Source organism: Lissotriton vulgaris, chromosome 6 (genome assembly GCF_964263255.1).
Source record: "Lissotriton vulgaris chromosome 6, aLisVul1.2, whole genome shotgun sequence".
Classification (NCBI taxonomy): domain Eukaryota; kingdom Metazoa; phylum Chordata; class Amphibia; order Caudata; family Salamandridae; genus Lissotriton; species Lissotriton vulgaris.
This window is the reverse complement of record NC_141694.1, coordinates 408,417,614-408,441,820: the sequence shown is the minus strand read 5'-3', so window position 1 is coordinate 408,441,820 and position 24,207 is coordinate 408,417,614. Positions and strand designations below refer to the sequence as shown.

Below are 24,207 nucleotides of genomic sequence, written 5' to 3'. Positions count from 1 at the left end.
CAGCTGATGCACTGGCGGAAAAAAAAGGGACTTGTAAAAACTTGGAGTGTAATCTCTAACATGTGTGCCCGTAGGGGTAAAAGAAGAAACATGCAGGTCCACAATTAAACATCATACATGCCTTTTACATTATTACGCCCATGGTGGCCATGCACTTAAGGCGGAGTTCGCCATATTTTAATAATTTAAATTAAGTATCAATAATTATAATCTAATTATAAAATACCATTGCTGTTTTTTAATAAAAGAAAAATAAATCACATAATCTATTCCAGTCACAGAAACATTGGCCATCATTTTGAGGGGGTGCAGAAATACTGCAGCGGTGTTCGAACTCCCAACATTTTGGATACCAGGGGTAACAGCAACTCTGCAATACAGCAATACTGTGCTATTCCCAATTTCACCCCGAGGGTTCCCTGATAAATTGGTAATTAATATGGAAATCAGAGTTTTAGCACGTGTCTCTCCCTTGCCAGCTTAGATAGTTTCCTGCACCACTCTGCAATCTCACCTAATAGTGAGTGCTAACATCTAGATAGGGCCTTCAACAAAAGATAATGTATTAAACCCATCCTAATTGTGTCTCACAATAAACATGCTGATTTTGTATATATTCCTAATTTCTACTGTATGTCACTTGACAAAATATCGTCACTACTAATGTATGTGTTTTCTTTCACCGCATATTCTGACACCCCTAGAACACCAATCTTCCACCAGTGCAGTAGTATGTCCCCTCAGGCTATTTGCAATGTACCCCAAGCCACCACTGTATTTCTTTGAACATGTGTAACAGTATAAGAATGTTATATGGTTTGAGCCAACATGATTTCAACCCGGAACCAAGTCTATGGGTACATTATTGAGGTACGAACGTCCTCATTGAGGCTATTGAACACTCCCGACAAGTGCTACGAAATTGAAAAAGGTCAGATACTGTGTGAGATATGCAGGTGTCCTTAGAAGGTCCATTGACGGTGCCGTAAATTCAGTAATGCGCAAGCTTATATAGTCAAGTATCACATTCAGAAAGTCTGTGGACTGTGCCCTTTGAGAGGCGTCTGTTGAGTACCTCCTAGTTGTTTAAGCCTTTTTACCAATGTTGAAGATACATCGGTTGGTTCTAAGTATGTGGCTTCCTGAAGAAGGCGTTGAGCCGAAACGCGTGTAGAGAAATATTTGACTAAAAAGGACACTGTGAAAAATTATTGTGAAATATTTTGAAAGAAAAATTACTGAGAGATTTATTTTGTACGTTTATTATTATGTATTTATTGTGATTTTTTCAAATATCATTGTTATCAATTTTTCCATTATATTGTTAAATTTTACAGATGTATTCTGTGGATGTATGTGAGGATTTGACAGTTTGGGTGAATGGAAAACTATGAAATCTATTGTTGAGATATATTTAAGATGTTTCAAATATTGAATATCAAATAAAATGTATCTATTTTGCCATACCTTCTAGGGTATTGTATTAATTGCCCTCTATAGTGTGGAAATGTATGTTAGATCTAAACTGGGGTGTTGTGGTAAATAATAAGTTGCCTAAGATTTCATGATGTTGATTGCATTATCAATGCCTTAGAAACTGTCATTTGTAGCAGGGGACCCCTTTTTAGGTTTCGCCTGGCGTCCACTGCGCAGCAGGGTTCGCGCAGGCGAAATCTTATGTTTTACCAGTACGGGGCTTTGTCCCGCCTCTCTGTTCCATTGGCTAGCTCCATAAATGGAGGCTAGCCATTGGAAGAGAGATCTGTCCGTAATTGTCGGAGCAGATTAGTGGGCGTTCCGGTGATTTTTTCGCTCTCCGCCCCTCTGTGAACGTCATTGCGTCGGTGGGCGGTGGTTTATTTTTTTATTTTTTTAAGGTTTGTTTTGGTCATTTCTCTGAAGATGGCGGCCGGGCAGTAGCTTACTTGAGAAGCTCCGCAGTGCCGTCTTGAACCAGCGGACGTGGCCGCTCCGGGATGCCGGTTTGAAAGTTTCGAGTTCCTACGCCGTGGGCTTCTGTCAGCTTCGATAGAACGTGCCCAGATGATATTCTGGACTGACCCAGCTGTTTCAGGCATGTGGTGTTGCTAACATCGAGCATAGCTTCAGTCTGCGATGCCCGCTGTCCGTGTGCTCATTCCCAGCTCATTACATGCCTCTTGTGTTTAAAATAGGTTCTGCTGCGCTTTCCTTATTTGCTCTGGGAAATGTCCTTAAATACACCTCGGAATTCATCTCAGGAACCCGGAGTGCTCGTGTTTGCTAATCATAAGTCACAGTGTCTCACGTTGATGCCTCTCAGAGAGCGGCTCTTGTGGGGCGACCCGACATCGCCACTTTAAGGAGCACATTGCAGCAAGCAGCAGGAAAGTTCATCTGAGGACACGGCGCTGATTCTCAGAAACCGTGTAGCTGCTGGAACATTGAGCTCTCATTCAATGCTGGACGTGAGCAACCTGCCCGCCCCAATTTTTGCAGACACATAAAATAGGAGTGGGTGTGTTTGGTGGGGAGAGGGCTGTGCCAGAATAAATCAAAACATTGCCTGATAATGTGGAATCTTATGAGCACGCTGCTTCTGCGGTCATGTGCCCAGGCATCACAGTGAACATATGTGGACTGCAATCGCATTACGTCACCCATCCGACGTTGTGTAACAGGACCTATTGGCGTTTCATTTGTTATGTGATTAAACAAATAACATGATCAATGTCGAAGCCATTTCAAAAGCCACCATATGTCTTTATAAGGGAATGGCAATACAAAGTATATGGATTTCACCGGTATTCAATACATCGTGTTTCGAGTGAGGAGACATATTCAGAGCGCTGCAGCAAGTTAAACTGCCTCTATGCGCTTGCTGCAGTGCCCAGTGGCAAGTAATCCTGGCGTTCACCCTCTTTGCAAGTACTCCCAAATGTTGGTACCAATTGGAAAATAAATGAAGAAAGAAAACGTAATTTGCCCAAGATCACACAATTTGGTCTGGTGGTTAAACTGGAAATAGAATTCACATTTCCTGGTTCCTATAGCTACTGGACAGCATTGTGGTTGGCAAGCCAGGTTTTTGTTTTCCAGCTGGTGGAGCTGATTTTACACTGTGTATCGTGGGTGACGGGCCTGGGCCTGCAGTGTGTTTTGGTATAAAGCTTCATGTGTAGGGTATGGTCGTTGAACTGCACATCATAGGCTACATAGGTGGGTGCTTGCAGTGTATTTTGGTGACATAGGTCTGCTCAGTATAGGTGACATAGCAGAGTGCTTACAATATATGAACGAGCTAGGTTGAATATATATGTACAAAATAAGCATGCATTCTTTACAGTGTGCATCTGCCTGCAAATGTGTACTCATTACAGATCGTTGGTGCACAGTCCTCAACTTATTTTCAGTACTGTGTGTGTTGGGGCTGTGTGTGTTGGGGCTCTGTGTGTGTTGGGGCTCTGTGTGTGTTGGGGCTCTGTGTGTGTGGCTAGCTTTTTTTGTAGGTGGCTCTATGTGCGGGTGGCTCTGTGTGTGGGTGGCTCTGTGTGTGTGTGGGTGGCTCTGTGTGTGGGTGGCTCTGTGTGTGTGTGGGTGGCTCTGTGTGTGTGTGTGGGTGGCTCTCTGTGTGTGTGCGTGTGGATGCAAATGCAATAAGTCTTGCATTTGCAAGAGATTAAGCTATTGGCATTGTAAATGACAATGCCATTTATTTATCTGTTTTCAAAACCAACACATAAATAAAAAATTTGTCATTTACAATGCCAATAGCTCTAACTTTTACAAAGGCGAAACCGTTGCATTGTAAATGCTTGTTTTTATAATGCTAACCCTAGTCAGTCTCAGGGTGTTAGTGTTTAGCGCCTGTTAGATAGATTTGGCCAGCCTGTAAAGGGTAATGGCTCAGTAGTGGTACTTGTGGATTTCAGTACACACACCTCTGTAATAGTTGTCTTGTACAGAAAGCTAAAAACTGATCGCCCTTACCTCCAGCTGCGCCACTCTTGAGACACACTGCCCAGCAGCCGCGGTCCGTGCAGGTAACAGCGGTGGGGCCGTGTAAAGGGGATTCCAAGAGACGATGCAAAGGGATAATTAAATAAATACATAATTTTCCCTATGCTGCCCAGGGAGAGTCATTCAACTCCATATTGAGTAATTATGATTTGGTTCTTATTGAGCCAAATTGTCCAGATGTGAGTGGTCTCAGTTCTCAGTCTGTGCCTATCTTTTCCAGGTGAAGCGGTCGTCCTACAATTGATTTCATTTTTGCTTCCTCTAGCTTAACTTCATCCCTCTTGAATCTAGAGGGTTTATGGGATTCTAGTGGTGACCACAATCTCTTGTGTGCTACGTTTTCTTTAGTGGGCAATCCTACATCCCATATTCATGTTTTGTGTATGGGAAATCAATAAAGATAAGGGTCACAGAATTCACTGGGACAAGGTTATTCCAGGAAATTCTATCATGAATTGTTCAGAGAGTTCTTCACCTGTCTGGGTGATGGAACCTGGGAGAACACATTTTGACATCTTCATCTACTATCTGTAATAAGGTCAGGCTTATTCAGCCCCAGTGTGCCACTCTTATACAGATGGTTTGACCATTCCTGTTCCACTTCCACACAAAAAAACTGATGGCTTTAAATGAGAAGCATAGGAAGAGGGCCAGAGTTTGCTCATGCCGTCACAAATATGATTTAGGCATCAAGAAAAGAAAATCGGCATTTGTTAGCATCTTGCTCGATCAGGGATAACCCCAAATTTTGGGAAACCGTAGATCGTCCCATTTTTGAGCCCTCAGCTGGTAATTTACTCTCACATCATATTACTCCGGATTTTTGGGTAAAGCATTTTGCTGCTATTTATGATGCCTCTGACCCATTCCTTCTTTAAATACCCTGGGCATATTTACAAGGTCAATGCATCACCGGAGAGTCACTTTTTTCGACAGTCCGGAGTCTACTCTCACCTTCTTGCTTCTTATTTGGAGGCTTGGCTTGTTCATCTTGTGTTTGCCCCTCCCTGAAGAATACTCTTTTACTTGTGTCTTTCCACTGCTCACTTTGAGGGAACTACTTTTTTCTTTTTGCTTCAAGTGTCCATGAGAGTGCATGTGTTTTCAAGCTGTCTGCCTCATGTGCTTCTATCTCCCATGCTCCATCTTCACTGAGGGAACTACTTTTTTCTTTTTGCTTCAAGTGTCCATGAGAGTGCATGTGTTTTCAAGCTGTCTGCCTCATGTGCTTCTATCTCCCATGCTCCATCTTCACTCATGACTGTTGCTTTCCACTAACCGGCTTTTCCTTCTTGTTCCTTCATTAACTTCAGCATCTCTGCCCTTAACACACTTTTTGAGGGTCAGGAAGCAAAGTACTGGCAGTTCTCCACAAAAGTGCTATAGAGCAACTTACAATTGTTTTAATTAAATGAACCAAGAGGCACTCGCTGTTTTAGACCGGTCAATAAAATAAAAAAAAATGGCACCTTCATCAATATGAAGGCTCTCAAATGCGCACCCCTATAGAATGACGAAACCATCGACAGCAGATGAGTCACTGCGCCTTTTTTTTTTGCTGATTCTAAACAGCATCTACAAAAAACGTACATTCCTTTCAAACCAAGACTGTTCCACATCACTAAAATGTATTGGCTTTGCCAGTGCTGTATATTTACTGAGACAAGGCTTGATTATATATCTGCCTGCTTACAGACATTTTTATAGCTCCCAACTACACCATAATCACTCAGGAACCTCAGGAGAAAAACAGGGCTAGTGCTGCTATCTCCTACAAAGTAATCTATTTTGGTCACTAGTTCCTGCTCCTTGTCGTCCTTTGAACTCCTCCTAGTGACCTCCCCCTTGCTATTACAAGGGGACGGAGACCTGTTGCTATATAACAGCGTCCTGGAAACAACTCGCTTTCATAAATGAGCTCTTTAAACTAATCACAACCAGCCTCTTCCTCCCCACTGACACCACCCTAATAAGAAACTTTCATACCGGGTAGACTAAATATTCTGATTGGAATATTTCTGAAGTGCCACATTTTCCCCCAGCTAATGACCTCCTTCCTACCCACAGCAGAGGCTCTATATATCCCTGCCCCCAATGCTGAACAAGATGGCGTCCAGGCAGCAGACTTGTCATCTTGGACAGGTCTAATCATTTACAGTCCTGCCAAGTACCACCCATCTGGCATTAGTCTAATACATTTCAGTGTGGTAGTCTGCATCACCACACTGAAATGCAAAGTCAAGCATATTTGCGCCTCTCCATATGTGAAGCGCTGCTGCCGAGTGCTGGCAGCTAATAATAACACTGCGGCGGCTGTATGCAGCTCAGCTCAGGTGCCCATGGCAGAGCAGAGTCGGTCACTGGGTACAGAGAGAGGTGTGCAGGTGGCCATGTAGCTGCTCTCGCTGGTCATCGCTGCAAAAGTAAGTGTACCTAGAGTAAGTGGCATGAAATCATTTGCCGGCGCTGGAGCGGGGGGTAATGCACATGACTCAAACTCGCAGCTACACACTGCACTTAACTTACACTGCACTTTAACTTACACATTTAGCCTGACACGCACAGACTGCAGTGCTACACTAGTGTTGTGCAGTTCCTATAAAACCTATATAGGATCTGCGCTTTTAGACAACATACACTGTAGGATCGGTGTCAGACTGATTCTAGACACCCACACCGGGTATGTTGGCCTATGTACCAGCTAACTGATAGTGCCACTAGAAACCCCTCTTACCAACGAGAAAATAGTTCTTGGCAACCATCGAACATGACAACCCTATTCCCTCGGGATCGTGGAAACAGTGTATTACTTTTCGCTCAGTCACTGGTGCTCACTTAGTCTCAGAGAGATACACAGAATAAACTGTATGGATGTTTTTCAATAGGCATTTATTGAACAGTTGTTATTCTAGTGTATAATAGATATGCTGAAACAACCACTAGACGGAAACAGATATTAATAATTAGAAGCACTAAGAATGTAAAAGATTAGTAGAGTTCCACCATTTTACTATTACCATGAATACAGGCAAGTATATAAAATACATGACAATAAAATGCGTACTCCTACGCTGCAATCCTAACTAGATGTACCTAAGTGTACCGAGCATGTGTGTAGGTGTTAAACCAAGAATCCCTCTAGGATAAAGTCAACCCCATTAGCTGAAATGAGAGACTGTGGGACCCAGTCATGGTCTCGAGTTGGACACCCCGCAAGGGATGTTGGACCACTGCGAGCTGGAGTATCTGCATGCAGGAACCTCAGCGTCTTCCGTTGGTGTGTCGGCAGGGAAGTCCTGATCTCCACTCTATGTCTCAGCAAGATGTGATGTCTGGTTCTACCTTGCTGTGCCATTGTTGGACTTAGGATGACGTTGGAAATGAACTTTATACATAGTTATTATACAGGAGATAGTAGTCCTGCTGAGTTTCCAAGAATCCTCATGCATAATGTATGAGGCTTTTACGAGGGAAAATCCCGCGATCTGTGTGCAGTGTCATATCTAGGTAAAAGGTCAGTCCCTAAGAACGGTTATGTGTGTAATGTAGGGAAGAATATAGGTGAAAGGTTAAGATGTTACCCGAGCCTATATTGGGGTACCTATATGGAATATAACACTAGCTACAAACAGTCTTACTCAAACTGTCAACACGGTCAACCTGCCTGGGCTGTGCAGGACCTGCATGATCTGAACAATGTATTCGGAGCCTACCGCGCACGATGAAAGGAGCTTTGGTTGGAGTGAACGCAATTAGAAAGTCAAAAAAACCTTACCTTCATTCAAAGTGTAACACCTGTGTCTGAAGCCAGCATCAGCCACGTGTCTGAAGACAGAGTGTGGCTTTTAATTACACAAAATAATGAGCAGACTTTAGGGCAAAAGTTAGACAGTGCCAGCAAGTGTTAATCTACAAATGTGTTTTTTAGTGCACGATTAGCTTCCTGACTCTCAGTGTTTTATGAGTCAGTATCACTGGCACAACAACACGACAACAAGGATGCTTATTCTAAAATTTCCTAAATACTGTGCGACACCCAGCATCCCATGCAGAGGCACTGGCAATCGTTGTCTTCTGGTAGGAGGTCTGAACCATATGGATGGAAGAAAATGTCATATGCCCCGCTCTCTTCGTGTTGGAGGGAGGGAACTTCCGCGTCCCCCCACCTGACCAATAAAACATCATCCACCCAGGTGTGAGGGTGCAAGGGGGCCAAGGCACACCTGTCTGGTTCTACCAGGATCACTGCGCGCACAGTGACTAGACTCCGCTCTGCCAGCAGTCTGACTCCACTACCTCGGCCCAGAGACCCTCTGTCTGAAGCAGCTCCCCAGCAGCAAGACTGAGGCCAGTAAGCTGTGGACCGGGCTGATGCATGATTTGCAGTGACTTGGAAGTGTCCTGAGCTCCATTACAGTGAGAGACAGCCTCCGATAGTGCCCCTGCCTACCGTACGGTGGACGCCTAAGTAGCATAGTAAAACACTACTAGTAAATAGGGTTGCCACCTTTTCCAAAGACATACCTGCCATTTGTTCGCCTGGAAGATTTGGAAAGAGTCAAAGATGATATACAATGTTATAAAATATGTCTTTATAAAGTTTATTTGTTTTTATAAATCCCCTTTCTGTCTGTTTACTTTAATTAGCAGCCAGTGATTTTTAAGTTGCCATCTCCAGAACATTGAAAAGTGCATTCTTCTTCTTGTTTTAACTGTTTATGGTATGGACAAATGAGGGAAAACTACCCGTTTTAGGTGCCTTTCACAATTTTTGCAAAGGCAATAAAATACTCTTCATGCCAATAAAAAGACAACCAGGTTTAACCCTAATGGTAAGAGACCAGTTCAGGAGGACATACCTGTGAACTGCTGCAGTAAATAAAGGCAATAATCCACAGAGGCCAGTCCAGCTCTAGTCAGACACAGGTGTTTATTACTGGGAAAACGTGAATGTGCAGACTGAGAAGAATGTGCTGCAGCATTTGAGCCGGACCAGGCCTGGTTGTCACTTATTATTAAGGCCTTAAGCTATTTATGAGGTGACATTTGTGTCAGAAGGTGACTTTGAGGGTCACTTGGTATGGGAGCGGGAAAACCAAGAGTGGCCGGCACAGCTCGCCGGTGGGTGGGGCGGATGCATGTGTGGGAGGGAGAGTGCAGGCTGCATTGAAAAAAATAAAAAAAAATAACAACTCTTACATTGCTGCTGGGTCCTGTGTCTTTTCTCCTGCTCGCCTGTGTCCGACTCCAGGTCAGAGGAGGAAGCACATAGCCAGGCTCCCACCCCTAAGCCAATCACAACGCTGCAATGCAGCATGGTGATTGGGGGCTGTAGGTTTGGGCATGTTCTCCTTGCAGGCTGTAATGCAGCCTACATGGAGAAGGGAGAAAGTGCGCATGACTGGTTTGAGCTGCCTAAGAGGGCCTACCAAACAGTCACTGCGCACAGGAATGTTCTACCGCTCCTCCCCTGCAGCTCCACCCGCCCCCTCACGCACTGACACAGCAGGGGGACACAATAAAATGATAATAACATTCCATTATGATCAAATTTTTTTCCTTTCTTTTGCTGCTTCCTGGCAGTGGGGCGACGCCCCTCTGCCTTAGCGGAGGAGCCTCCACTGTGGGATACACTGTTTGGGCGGGTTCGTTCTGGGGCTTCTCAGCACAGTTTTATCAGTACATGTAGAGTGAGGATGAGGCCGGTGGTTCTGCTTAAGTCCACCCATGGGTGATCTATCCAGTTTTTGTAGGCAGTGAGGCTCGTTTGCAGGCAGTATGGCTTCCCACATCCTGTTTGGTACAGTCGAGTCCCACAGTGCCCTTCCATTTCTGGTGCTTTTGCAGTACTTTTTAGATCTTTGAGTTGCTCATAGCTAAAAAGGGTGTAATTTCTGATATGTTTATGTTGCTGTCGTCTTGCAAGACAGTGTCTCTCGTAGTTGTTGAAATGCCACTCGTAATTATACTGAAATTATGAAAATCTTGGCAGCTATTTATTTATTGAATGCATTTATCACCCTTTACTGTTGCTTCCAAGGCACAAATCAACAGAGCACTTGAGGGACTGCGGCTATTGGGTTCAAGGCAGCATTGCGCAGTCCTGGCTCCTCCGCTATCATCCAACCACCTGGGTCCTATGACTCGTTTTTGTTTCCAGTCCAGCCTCGCGCACCCTGTAAAATAATATGTAAATATATTATTTCTGGATTTGCTGTAAACAAGCACCCTAATCTGCCGGACGATCACACAGCGTGACGAGCCGAGGGAGAAGTAAGCTGCTACTCAGACACCACAGGCGCACTCTGCAGGCCCGATGAGAGACTCACGCAAGAAGCGCCTTAGAAACGCTGCTTTTGATACGTCTTCGAGATATTGAAAGATTAGGTGTTCTTGTCTCGACCAACACCTGCGTGTCCCGCTCCCTGTCATTTCCTCTTCGATCGCTCCGGGGACGAGCGTGCTTTTCTCAATTCATATAGGATGGCGTTTTACTTGGGAAAACATAGTTTTGTGGTTATTAATACAAAAACCAAAGTAAAGCATCAAGCATGGCTCTAATTTATTATTTATTTATTTTCATTTAATACCACCTCAGAGTTTGTAAAACTCAGGGTGATGGCGGACTGACGGACGCCGCCAATACGGAGAGCAGTTACTGTGAGGGTCTGGCTCTGTCTGGCTGTCTTTGACCATGTACGGCTACGTGAAACGGCTACGGCTAAAAAAGCTCCCTTTCTGAAGCGAACGAACGAGCCTGAAACAGACTTGAAAGGATCTAACAGGAGTGATTTAATTTGACTTAAATGTCCGGCTAAACAAAAGCGAGCTCGGCCCGTATCAACTGTTTGTTCCGGTTGATTGCATGGGCGGTCCCGGCTACGGCTGCGGCTCTGGCAGTGGCGTGTGTGAACGGAGAATGGTGGCAGCTGAATATTCACGGGAGATTGAACTAAGGTACTGAGACGGGCCGAGGAATCCTGGGGCAAGTGTCTGTGGCGGCGGCACATTAAAACACCAAAAATACTAAAAAATAAAAAATACTGGAACCAGTTGAAGTGCAGCAGGGGCAGCCTACCTGTTCTCTGGGACGAAGGCGGAGGCGGAGGCTCCAAGGGAAACGAGCAGAACGAGGCAGAGAGGAGGCTCTGAGCACAGAGCAGAGAGGCTGATTGAGAGCCGAGTGAGCCATATGAGACAGGATACGAGGGAGAATTGGTAAAACTATCCTCTAGGGAGAAAGTGAGAACTGCGAGAGGGGCCAAGGCACTGATCTGGGGACACCCAAAACGGATTTCTAAACAGTGAGGGCTGGATGTGGCGTCTGCGGCTGATTGAAAGCCGAGTAAAGGCAATACTTAAAACCATCCGACTACGACATATCTCCCCTATAACTTCAAAGGGTTGGACGGCGTTTGGTCTATTTAATCGACAGACTCACTGGGGGCTAAGCCTGGGCTCAGGCTTCGGATCTGTAACTACCTCAGAGAGACTCGCTATGGCACCAAAGCCCCCGACGACTACCAGGATTACACGTACCACAAAACAGACGGGGGTGACTACAGGATTGGAGAGCAATCCTGTACCTGTACCTGCAATAGCAGGAACTGTCATGGAGACGTTCGAGGCAAAAATCCCCGATGGCGGAAAGAAACCAGGTAAACTGGGGAAACCTGCGCAAAACGCCGGTAAGCCACCTAACTGTTTACCAGCTTTACAAACTTTGCCAATTCCTGTTAAACCTATTGCAGTACTTGATAAGAATGCATCAAAGGCACTTTCTAATGATTCTATAACGACACCGAACATCTCTCTTGGGACACAGGGCAAAACCCTAGTGAATCAAACAAAGGGGGAGAATAATGCTGTAATTATTGTCTCAGATACTGTCTTAGAGAGTGCACTCAACACTTTGAACCGTGCAAATACAGCATTACTAAAAGGTTCTGTACAGGTTCAGTCAGCGGTCCAACTAGAGGCCCTTGTGGACATTAACATTAACGCTATTGCCAAAGCCAACGTTGAATCTTTTCCATCTATGTCGGCTCCTATATCAGCGGTAGTGATATCGGAAGACTCTGGCGGTAAAGAAACAGCTGACGGAGAAGAGATGATAAGGCCGGTAGGGCAGTTGTCAGCTGTAGGAGAGGAAATAATAATACAAGATGTGAAGAGAGTAGCTGAGACTGAACAACTTACACCGGCTGAGCTTCTGTTTGAGCATCTGACGGGACACTTGGAAGATACTGAGATGGATGAGCATTATATTGATTACCCTGAACTTGGTAATAGCACACCCCCGTGCTCAGCTAAGGAATTTCTGAGCGGCATAAGGAAAGGAAGAGGTAAAAATAAGAATAAGACGAAGAAGATTACATGCAAAACTAAAACTACTACAATAAAAGCAATAGCAGAGAGTAGCCCTATAAGGAAATGGGCACAGGCTAAATCTTTGGCATTAAAGCCTTCTGAGGACAGTCTCTCCGGTGCAGCTGCCATTCCAGGGGAGACAAACTGCCCCGCGGATGAGATTACTTCTGTGGTGGCATTGGTGAAAGGAACTGATAGTGTGATTGCTACGGCGGAAACAATGGGTGCTCTGTCTTCTCCTCCTCCTACCTCCAAAATGTTAATACCAGGGGTGAACTCCACCCCCAGCTTTGTATCTGGAATATCCGGAATACCTGCGCCAGCTTTAGCTACAACCGCTAGTCATGGCTTCACTGGGGTAGACTGTACTAATGACATACCCCCCCCTAAATATATCTTGAAATGAAGCATTCACTGATTGTAATCTTTATGGGGAGGTTTCCTCGTCTTTTCAAATGATCCTGCAACTGCTCAACGAGCAGAAACATGAAGCGCAATTCCACTACCAGCAGATGCGGGATGACAGTAATAAGACTCAATCAACGCTACATGAAATGTCTCAGAAATTAGGGGCTATATCTCAAGAGATGGAAGAATTACAACAAAGGGTCGTCTTAACAGAAGAAAAAACAACCCGCTCTGAAACAACAGTGAACAAACACGAGGCTCGGATCTGCCAAATGCGAGTCAAACTTGAAGACTTAGAAAATCGGCAACGTAGACAAAATCTACGCGTTTTTGGCATTGCGGAAGGGGCCGAGGGAGCTGATCCAAGAGCATACATCGTTCACTTGTTTCAGAGAGCTTTCCCAGAGCTATCAGATTGGGACTGGGACTCACAGATACAACGTGCCCACCGACTCCCTCTGACCCAAAGAAATAAAAACAGTCAGTACCCGCGCCCTATCTTGATTTTTCTGGGTAATTTTCTTCTTCGTCAAGCAGTCTCATTAAAAGCAAGACCAAACACCCCGGTTACTAGTGACTCAGTCACGTTCTTCGTACGATCGGATCTGAGTAAACTCACGATGGATCGTCGATGGAAACTTCGACAATACATTGACCCCATCAAGGAGTTGGGAGGTCAGGCTTACTTGCAAGAACCAGCTAAGCTAAAAGTTCTAAAGAACGGGCGTTCATTTTTCTGTATGGAAGAAAGGGAGGTAGAGCAAATAATGGATCAATGGAAATCGGAAAATAAACAATGAAATAATTTCTGATCAGCAATCAAAATTAGACTGAACTAAGGCACACATTGGTTAGTTTGATCGGATTGTGGACATTAATTAAGAGAATCAAATGCTGAATCTGAATATATTACTATATCGTGATAAAAGATATAGTTAGATAACATACATGGTCTGGAGTTGGTAACATTATACAGCTGGACCCTCGGGCCGCAGCTCCGTCTCTTTTGCTGCCAGTACAGCGGCAGTTGGGTTAGTATATTTGGGAGGGGTACCCCTTCTCAGGAGGAGGGAAGGGGTAGGAGGGGTGGGGGGGTCAGGAATGTTCGGGGGGGGGTTCTGTCTGGATGGAGGGGTGGTGAGGTTATAGGGGGAAAAAAAGCAACACAAGAAAATGAAACTCAAATTCTAGAGCACTTAAGGAGTTATGTATCAAATATAGTAATGTCATGGAATGTTAGGACTGGCAAAATACATGTTATAATTTTTTCTATTCTAAAATGCTTCGAATAAAATGTTTGGCTTGGAACGTTGCTGGCCTGAATAGTAAAAGGAAAAGACGTTTAGTCCGGGAAGAAATAGCTCTGTATAAGCCCAATTTGGTTTTCCTATCTGAGACACATGTTGCCTATGCTGATAGAAAAATCTTGGGATATTTGGGGCTTGAGGTGATAATTTGTTCGAAATTCAATGCATCTATAAGGGGGGTTGCTATTTTGAAAGATAAACGGGTTAAGCTAGAAGTTGAGAAGAGTGTTTGTGATAAAAAAAAGGGAGGTGGGCTATCGTTCAATTAATGGTGGAAAAAATGAAATATGTTTTTTGCATAGTTTATGGGTCAAATTTTGATGATGCTTACATTTTTGATCAGTTGAATATGGAATTATTGCAGTGGGCAGGCGAATTAATCATCATGGGTGATTTTAACTGCATAATAGACTACAAGATTGATACTACAAGGGGCAATGTAAATTATAGAATGCGGAAAACACGAGCTGCTATCCTTGAAATAGGACGCATTCATAACATTAAAGATGTCTGGCGAGCTGCCTTTCCTAAAACACCTGGGTTTACATACTACTCTGCCTCTCAAAAGCTCTGCTCACGCATCGATATGGTCTGGGCATCAGATAGAGTAATGAGAAATAGCACCATCGAACTTTGCCCCAGAATTAATTCAGATCATAACCCTATTTTATTTACTTTTGATACTGAAAAGAGCTATATAACACCCCGAACATTTTCATTTCCCAGGCACTTATTCACCAATATCTTATTTATTTCACAACTCAAGCTACATATTGCAGACTTTATCAAGATTAATCTTAACTCCACAACATGTTTAATGGTATGGGACTCTTGTAAGGCGAGTATCCGGGGTTTTACCCAGCAATTTTTATTTCATCAAAATTCCGAGCGGTTTAAAAAGGACAGAGCGTTGGTTAACGATATACTTTCTACTGAACTGTTACTAGCGGAGGCTCTTCGTCGACAAGCCACGAATATAACAGAATTGGAACTACAATTAGGACGACTGAAATCTGCCCTAAAAACCATCTTCTGGGATGCAAGTAGCATTAAACTACACAAATTTCAAGTGACACAGTATGAGAGCGGCGATAAAGTCGGAAAGTTATTAGCCTATAAAATAGCTGATGAACGAGCTAATACTCTGATCAAGAATTTAAAGGGCCCTAATAATAATATAATTGATCAACCCAATCAAATTTTAGAACATTTTGCTGCATTCTATAAAAAACTATACACTCCAGAAAATCAACCGACAGAGGTGGATATTCAGAAATATCTGGACGATTTTCAGGAGAAACCTGACTCCCTTGAGTTGGAACAACTATCTAATCCCATTAGTCCATGTGAAATAAGAAAGGCCATCTCCTCCTTACCAGCTGGAAAGGCATCCGGAGAAGATATGATCCCACTAGAAATTTATAAGGGGTGTGCCGAGGAACTTATACCTCTCCTCTCCCAAGTTATTAATTATATTAGGGAAAACAAGGTAGCCCCGAAATCCTGGAATAAGGTAAAACTAGTCTTTTTTTTAAAAAAGGGAAAATCACCTGATCAGTGCGGTTCGTACCGCCCCATCTCGCTAATTAACGCTTATGCTAAAATATTTGCTAAAGTGTTAGCCACTCGATTAGCCCCGATAATACCGAAAATATTAAGCCCAAATCAGCATGGGTTTGTAATTGGTAGGGATACCACTGCACATATCAATCTGGCTGTCACAGCCTTTGATATTGCTGAAAAGGAATCCACCCCACTCGGTATGATTATGCTCGACGCAGAAAAGGCTTTTGACCGAGTGGGGTGGGATTACCTGTGGCTAGTTATGACTGGTCTTGGTTTTGGGGGCACATTTCTGAACTGGATACAGTCACTGTATGATAATCCCATGGCTAGGATCAGCTATGCTGGTCTATTATCAGCTTAGTTTACTATTGCTCGGGGAACCCGCCAGGGGTGTGCCCTATCACCTCTCTTATTTGCCTTATCAATAGAACCATTTCTTTACGCTTTACGAATACAACCACTTATTATCCCTTTTAAGTTCGGTCCTCACTTATTGAATCTTACAGCTTATGCTGACGACGTCGCCATATATTCAACCGATATCGGTGAGGCGATGCAGGGCATCATACTAGAAGCCAATAGATTTGGAGACGTCTCTGGCTATAAATTAAATCTAAACAAAACCCAAATAATTGCTAATTACAAACCAGAAGGACTAACTATTGGACTGTGTTCGGCAGCTACTTACTTAGGGGTTAAACTATCTGCAAATATTAAGGATCTAATTAAACTAAATTACGATGACCTAGTTAAAAATACTATAATTTTGCTAAAAAAATGGCATAAACTTTTTTTAAATATCATTGGCAGAATCAACTTGATTCGTATGATAATTTTACCTAAATTTCTGTACTTTTTTCATTCTATTCCCTTGGCATTATGCAATTCCTTTTTTAAAAAATTAGACGGGGTATTCAGTAGTTTCATTTGGGGATATCGCAAAGCCCGCAGATCGATGACACTATTAAAAGGCGCTATCGATATGGGAGGGTTGAACTTCCCGGACTTTAAGTTGTACTTCTGGGCAGCATTCGTTGGACGCTTACGATACTTAATTAACTCTGAAGGTACAGAAAAGCAACCTTATTTCCTTACATTTATGTTTGATCTAGATGCAAAAATGTTCTTATGGAGAATTAATGACCCCAACTATTACAAAAGAGTTCGTTTTAAGATAGCGAGGGATCTAGTTAAAATTTGGCGTAATATCCAGGCCTTCTGTAACGTGAATTTTTTCCATCCTAATTTGATTTTGTGGGGAAACCCCGGCTTACCGGGAATATTCAACGATGGATTAACTAACATATGGGGAACACATGGAATAAAAAAGTTAGGGGATTTGTACGGAGCACAAGGGCTCCTAAGTTTTGAAACACTTAAAATACTATATAATATCCCTGACTCTACGAAGTTCAAGTACCTGCAGCTATTCGACTTTTTTTCTCGAAAAATGAAACTAAAGAATATTTCTGATTCAAGCATATGGGATAATTTCTATTCACAGGAAACTAAATCATTAATTAGTGGTTGTTATAAATCTCTCAACACTTATAGAAACATAGACTGCAATATAATATCAGAGAAGTGGAACAGGATGTTAGGGACCAATATTACTCTGGCTGTAATAAGTTCATCTCTACGTAATATTAATAATTTGGTCTCATCGTCAAGTTTAAGATTGCTGCAATTTAAAATAACCTGTATGCTTTACCATACCCCAGAAAGAATAACCAAATGGGCCTCGAATAGCATATATAGTGCACGAACTAAGTGCCCCAAATGTGCGTTGGTTGCAGCAGATTTGGTGCACATATTTTACACCTGCCCTAAACTTTCAGAATTTTGGACATCCTTTCAGACTATAATAACACTGAAATTAGGGAATATACCCCCCTTAGATTCTGCGTTAGTTATGTTAGACACTAATGGTAGGAATATCCAACACAAATCCTTATTTACTATTATGGTAACTTGTGCTAAACTTATAATTGCTCGCGCTTGGATCTCCCCTAAACCCCCACATATAATGGAATGGTGGTCTGTCCTTAATGAAATTCATAGTATGGAATGGCTAGGCTTAGGGGTACTAAATCTCTAGCTAAATTCAATAAGATCTGGAGGTCTCTCATATTTTAGTTTAAAAAATCATGTTTAATCTAGATCATTACTGTCTTCTGTTTTATATGTGTCAAGATACATGTATATATTTTGTTTGGATCTAACAAGAAATTTGTCAAATGATCTAATGCCAACCTAACGTTAACCTTGTAGACGTCTAGATTATTTATTTTAATTTGACTCATTTTTGTATACTGTTGATTCTTGTGTTGCTAATAAAAAAAAAAGAGTTTGTAAAACTCAAATGAACTTTTTCCCACGTTGTTGTAAGACAGGTTAGCGTTGCGTCCAGTTCGATGCAGTAGCGCCTTCTAACACTCGCATGACTGCAGCGCACAGCTTTCCATCACCAGGGTCGCTCCAACAGCACAAGTGACCACACACAGGCGGGGCAGGTGTGCTCTCTCGGGCTATAGCCCTGCCCCCCTTTGCCCTTGGGGGCAAGGTGACACTGACGAGGTGTATGTGCAGAGCTTCCGAAAGACAATCAGTCACGAAATCTCCAGGTCCCTTAAAAAATATCCGTAGTCCCCTCTCTTCCCATCGCTGCTTAGAATACCTCTGTGGTCCAGTCTTCCTCCCAGTCAGTTCTGCAAGTCCCATAGACCATAGCAGAGGTGGCCCGAGCCACCGCACTGTCCCACAGTGCGGGCAGAGACAAAACCCAAACAAGACAGCGAATCCACCACTGTAACAAAATGATGGCGCCCTCCTGCAGACTGTGGCGCGAGCCCCCTGACACTCCTGTGTCTTACAGAATTATTAGGCTTTAGCCTGAATAGGGACAGCATCCCCCAGGATACAAGCTTGCAGTGTCACTGCCCGCGCAACGCTTTCTTGGTGAGGGGTGGGGTGGAGTTGATGTGCAGTGTTTATGGGGGTGGGGTTGCTGGGAGAGCCCCTGAAACAGCACTGGAGTCCCCCGCCACCTCCTCCCCCAGCGCAGGAAGATAGTGGCCGGGCGCGAGGAGGAGGAGCGCGGGCTTCATTGACTGTCCCTGGATGACGGGAGCGCAGACGGGGCTGGACACACTCCGAGCTGGACATCGGCGAGCAGAGAGGACAGACATACCCCGGACAGTCTGCGCTGCGATCACCTGAAAATCTGAAGTGCGCCCGTAACTTTGTGCAATCTCACACTGGGAATTAAACTATTACAAAGATCCAGGAGCTGTAACCAGGAACGCTGCGCGGCGGTCCAGGAGAGTAGCCGGCGCATCCGCGGATCAGGCTCCTCACACCAGCGCTCCTGCGGGCATACACTAGCTGCAACAAAGGTGCTCCCTGCACCGGCGCACCCGCGGGGAAAGGCTGCTGCACCAGAGCTTCGCGGAGGAGATTCACTGCACCCGCGGACAGATATTCACTGCACCCGCGGACAGATATTCACTGCACCCGCGGACAGATATTCACTGGACCCGAGGACAGATATTCACTGCACCCGCGGAGGAGATTCACTGCACCCGCGGAGGAGATTCACTACACCCGCGGAAGAGATTCACTACACCCGCGGGAGAGTTTCACTACACCCGCGGAAGAGATTCACTACACCCGCGGAAGAGGGTCACTGCACCCGCGGGAATAGACGCCGCAACAGCACTCCGTCGCAGCGCGCTGCCAGTGTCCGCGGCGGGCAGCATGTGGCCGGGGCTGCTGTGGCTCACGGGCTGCCTCCCGGGGCTCTGCGCAGGCTACAGCGCGCTCCGCGGCCGGGGCCCGGCGCCTGCGGGCCGGAAGCAGTACCAGGTGCAGCACGGCTCCTGCAGCTACACCTTCCTGCTGCCCGAACTGGAGCCCTGCCCGCCGCCCTCCTCGGACTCAGCCTACGGGGCCAGCAATGCCGTGCAGAGGGACTCCCCCGCGGAGCACGAGGAGTCGGTGCAGCGGCTGCAGCTGCTGGAGAGCATCATGGAGAACAACACGCAGTGGCTGCTCAAGGTAGGCGGGGAGGCGAGGCTCACAGTGGGTCGGGTGGGTTGATGTAGGGCCCCTGCTGCCGGTCCCAGTGAGGTGCATCGGCCCGGACCAGTGCTTCGAATGAGCAGGTACTGACTGGTACGGGCACTGGTCTGGACAAGTACAGCACTCTGTTAGCTCTGTCTCTTCACCCGCTGGCTGGCGGGCCACGTACAGGTGTTTTACAGGGTGTCCTCCAGCACAGGTGACATTTTTAGGGGGTGCTGCAGATTCACTAAGGAGGCGATCCCATTGCAGTCCAGAGGAGCATTTTGATTTTCTCAGTTACCCAGGGCGGCAGCCAAGAGATGCGATTTCGCAGAGGCAAAGTTGTGTAATAGTTATGGTTTCTGTTTTACTAAAATGGGCAACCCTGTAAGGACAGCTCTTCTGTGCAATGTTGTGCTGCGCATTCCCAGGCAAAGTCGAGCCGATTTGTCCACGTTTAAGCAAGGATTTTTTTTCGCTGGGCGTAATTCGATTTCATTGAGCATATTTAATTGATATTAAGAACCAATGTCACCAGACAATATGCACTTTTATGTTCGTAATAATGTTGCGAATATGTTTTCACGCTGCCTCCGTAGACTCCCAAGCATGCCTTCCTATAGGAACCGGTCTCGGGATTAGCACAGCCCAACTACGGTGTCAGCATCCCCAAATGAAAGTGAGATGTATTTATGTCTCACAAGGTTTTGGGGATCTTGGAATAATCCTCAAACAAACTGTCAGTCGAGAGTAATCCTTTCAGAAGTCAGTAGCGCGGTTTCCTACAGATGAAAAGCGCATGCTTGGGTGACAGGACTACCGGACTCAACAGTTTTCTCCAGTTGATCACTTTCTCATTCGTCCAAGCAAATCCTGTGGGTCTTTTTACAGCCCCCCCCCCCCCCCTCCTTCAGAATACAGAAGTGGAATTCGACGTTGACTAGTATTAAATGTTTTGTTCTAGGCAGCATGTAGGTTTTAAAGATGGAATATGTGCTGTACACTGAATACCATGTCTAAAAACCTCTGTTCCGCCACCGGATCCATCATGTACATGTTTAAATACGCAGGGTCGTACAAACTGTGCTAGCAACGGCTCGAAAGCCTAGAATAAGGGAGGCGGTGGTTATTATCACCTGGCTTTAAGCCTTCGATAAAAATGAACGGTGAAAAGAGAACATTTGAAAACCTAAAAACATTGCACAACGTCAGGGAGAGTTTGACAAAGTTGCCAGCATATTTGAAATAGGGAAGATGACGCTGCATTGTTTTCCAGCACGTCCCCAAATATTGACACAGCGTCACTGCGTGCTTTCAAACTTCCAAGTGCTCCCCCCCCCTCACTCTCGTCTCGTCCATATCTGCACGTGCCGCCGGCTTCCTTTGTTAACACCTCTCCAGTTGACATTGCGACTGCAGAAACAAACACGCTATTGGGACTGAGCTGAGACACTTGCGCACGCTGTCCCCTCCGCCCCTATGCCGGCTGCAAGGACTGCATTCTGCGTGCGTAACTCAAAACAAGGTGTACATTCCTCGCAGGTCGAGTGAGTATCTGAACGAGATCTCCGCACCCTCCACACCCGTCACTGGAGCAGGGACACAGGGCCAAACACACAGCAGCATCGGAGGGGAGGCAATGAGGTAAAAGCTTTTAAATAGTTACAGTAGCAACGGGCCATGCCGAGAATGTTCCAGAACTACATGTCAGCGAGCACAAGTTAATACATGTCAAGGAAAAGTTAGTGTTTACATAACTAGAGATGTTTCTTTTTGTGATTCTGCAACTGTTTGTGACAAAATGATCAGATTGGATCAGTGGTCGAAGTGGGGAATAAAAAGTAGGGGAACTGTGGGTGGAGAATCGGGGGGGGGGGGGGGGGCGAGAATAACCAAAGATTGGATCAGTGGGCGGAGTCAGGGATGTGGCTAGAAATCACAAAACATACCAATTTTTAGTACCTTTAGCATTTCACTGACCAGTTACAGTTTATAACGTTATTTAGATAAACATGTTTATTTGAGGTTTAATTCAGGAAAAAGCAAATACTCATAGGGAATACAGGTTTATGTAAAGCGTGCGAAATATAAGCAGGAACAATGGCATGGGCGCAAATTCAGGATGGTGAGTGTAAAAATTCAGGACAAGGGGTCAAAATTCAGGACAACAATTCGGGGCAACAGGTATGCTTTGCAGACACATCAGTGGATGTCATGCAATAGTATATGAATAAATAGGCAAGGAACATAAGTACAAGTCACTTCTCTAACCCCATCATTGCTCCTTCCCTGTCATTTCCCCGTCCCGTTCACAGCTGCTGCCCGTTCACCGCTCCTGCCTGTTCACCGCTCCTGCCCGTTCACCGCTCCTGCCCGTTCACTGCTCCTACCCATTCACCACTCCTGCTCATGCCTAATCACTGCTCCTGCCCAATCACTGCTCCCGCCCAGTCCCTTCTCCTGCCCCGTCACTTCTCCTGCCCCATCACTTCTCCTGCCCGTCACTTCTCCTGCCCAGTCACTTCTCCTGCCCAGTCACTTCTCCTGCCCAGTCACTTCTCCTTCCCAGTCACTTCTCCTACCCCGTCACTTCTCCTGCCCGTCATTTCTCCTGCCTGTCACTTCTCCTGCCCTGTCAACTCTCCTGCCCCGTCAACTCTCCTGCCCCGTCAACGCTCCTGCCCCGTCACCGCTCCTGCCCCGTCTACCGCTCCTGCCCCGTCTACCGCTCCTGCCCCGTCTACCGCTCCTGCCCGATCCGCCGCTCCTGCCCGATCCGCCGCTCCTGCCCCGTCCACCACTCCTGCCCATTCACCGCTCCTACCCATTCACCACTCCTGCCCAGTCACTTCTCCTGCACCGTCACTGCCCCTGCCATGTCACCGCTCCTGCCCTGTCACCACTCCTGCCTGGTCACCAGTCCTGCCTTGTCACCTCTCCTGCCCGGGCACCTCTCCTGCCCGGGCACCTCTCCTGCCCAGTCACCTCTCCTTTCCTGTTGCCTCTCTTGCCCAGTCACTGCTCCTGTCCAGTCACTGTTCCTGCCCCATCATTGCTCCTGCCCAGTCACCGCTCCTGCCCCGTCACCGCTCCTGCCCCGTCACGCTCCTGCCCCATCACGCTCCTGTCCCTTCACTGCTTTTGCCCCGTCACAGCTCCTGCCCCATCATCGCTCCTGCCACGTCACCGCTTCTGCCAGTTCACTGCTCCTGTCCCGTCACCGCTCCTGCCCCGTCACCGCTCCTGCCCAGTCACCGCTCCTGCCCAGTCACCGCTCCTGCCCCGTCACCGCTCCTGCCCTGTCACCGCTCCTGCCCCATCACCGCTCCTGCCCCGTCACTGTTCCTGCCGTTCACTGCTCCTGCCCGTCACCTCTCCTGCCCAGTCACCTCTCCTGCCCAGTCACCTCTCCTGCCCAGTCACCTCTCCTTTCCTGTTGCCTCTCTTGCCCCATCACTGCTCCTGTCTCGTCACTGCTCATGCCCATTCACCGCTCCTGACCATTCACCGCTCCTGCCCGTTCACTGCTCCTGCCCGTTCACCGCCCCTGCCCGTTCACTGCTCCTACCCATTCAGCACTCCTGCTCCTGCTCAATCACTGCTCCTGCCCAGACACTTCTCCTGCCCCGTCACTTCTCCTGCCCGTCAGTTCTCCTGCCCTGTCAACGCTCCTGCCCCATCAACGCTCCTGCCCAGTCCACCGCTCCTGCCCCGTCCACCGCTCCTACCCATTCACTGCTCCTACCCATTCACCGCTCCTGCCCAGTCACTTCTTCTGCCCTGTCACTTCTCCTGCCCTGTCACTTCTCCTACCCCATCACTTCTCCTGCACATTACTTCTCCTGCCCGGTCACTTCTCCCGCCTATCACCTTTCCTTTCCTGTCTCCTCTTCTATCCCTTCATTGCTCTTGCCCAGTTCAATCTGTGTATAAATTGACAAATTTCACATGGTGGCATGTTCCCCACAGTACTCTGTCTGGGGAAAGCTCCTCTGTAATCACTAACTCAGCATGATATGCTAAAGGCTGGAGCCGGCGCATTGTCATTCCAAAGGGGATAACCAGCCTCAATCAGAATGACAATGGGCATGCCCTCAGTCTGTGAGAGCTCAGGGAGGGTCTGCTGCAGCCTCTGGAGTTCAACAGAGAAGTGTGAGCCGCCCCTGGAAGCTGACAGAAAAAGTTGTCGTTTTTTGGACTATTCTTGCCGTCCCGGGATGCTTTTTTGAAAGAAAGAAGTAGGGGAACGGACTGAAATTTTTTTTTTTAAGTAGGGGCATGCCGTGCCCTTTCCGATCTCGCCCACTTCTACCACTGGATTGGATTTGAGCTCAGATTTAAAAGAGATCGCCACGTTTCACATCCAAAGCACAACAAACAACACACACACATCTCTAGCCTGAAATCAGGGGTCGCCTCCGAGGCACCGGGAGCCCACAGAAGCTGTGGGAGTAATACAGCGGGAGATATGAGGTGAGACATTGCCAGCCTGGCA

General features: G+C 46.2%; 2 protein-coding genes across 2 annotated transcripts in view; one reads left to right on the top strand and one right to left on the bottom strand.

The window, feature by feature from the left end:
* Window positions 1–24,207, bottom strand: part of MCPH1 (microcephalin 1) — a 1,506,891-nt gene that overhangs the window by 372,204 nt on the left and 1,110,480 nt on the right. The window lies entirely within an intron of this gene.
* ANGPT2 (angiopoietin 2) overlaps window positions 18,784–24,207 on the top strand; it is a 177,655-nt gene continuing 172,231 nt past the window's right edge. The window contains exon 1 of the mRNA XM_086926416.1: window positions 18,784–19,706. Within this exon, the coding sequence (XP_086782542.1) occupies window positions 19,407–19,706 (300 nt within the window). The 5' untranslated portion in view covers window positions 18,784–19,406. The remainder of the gene's footprint in view (window positions 19,707–24,207) is intronic.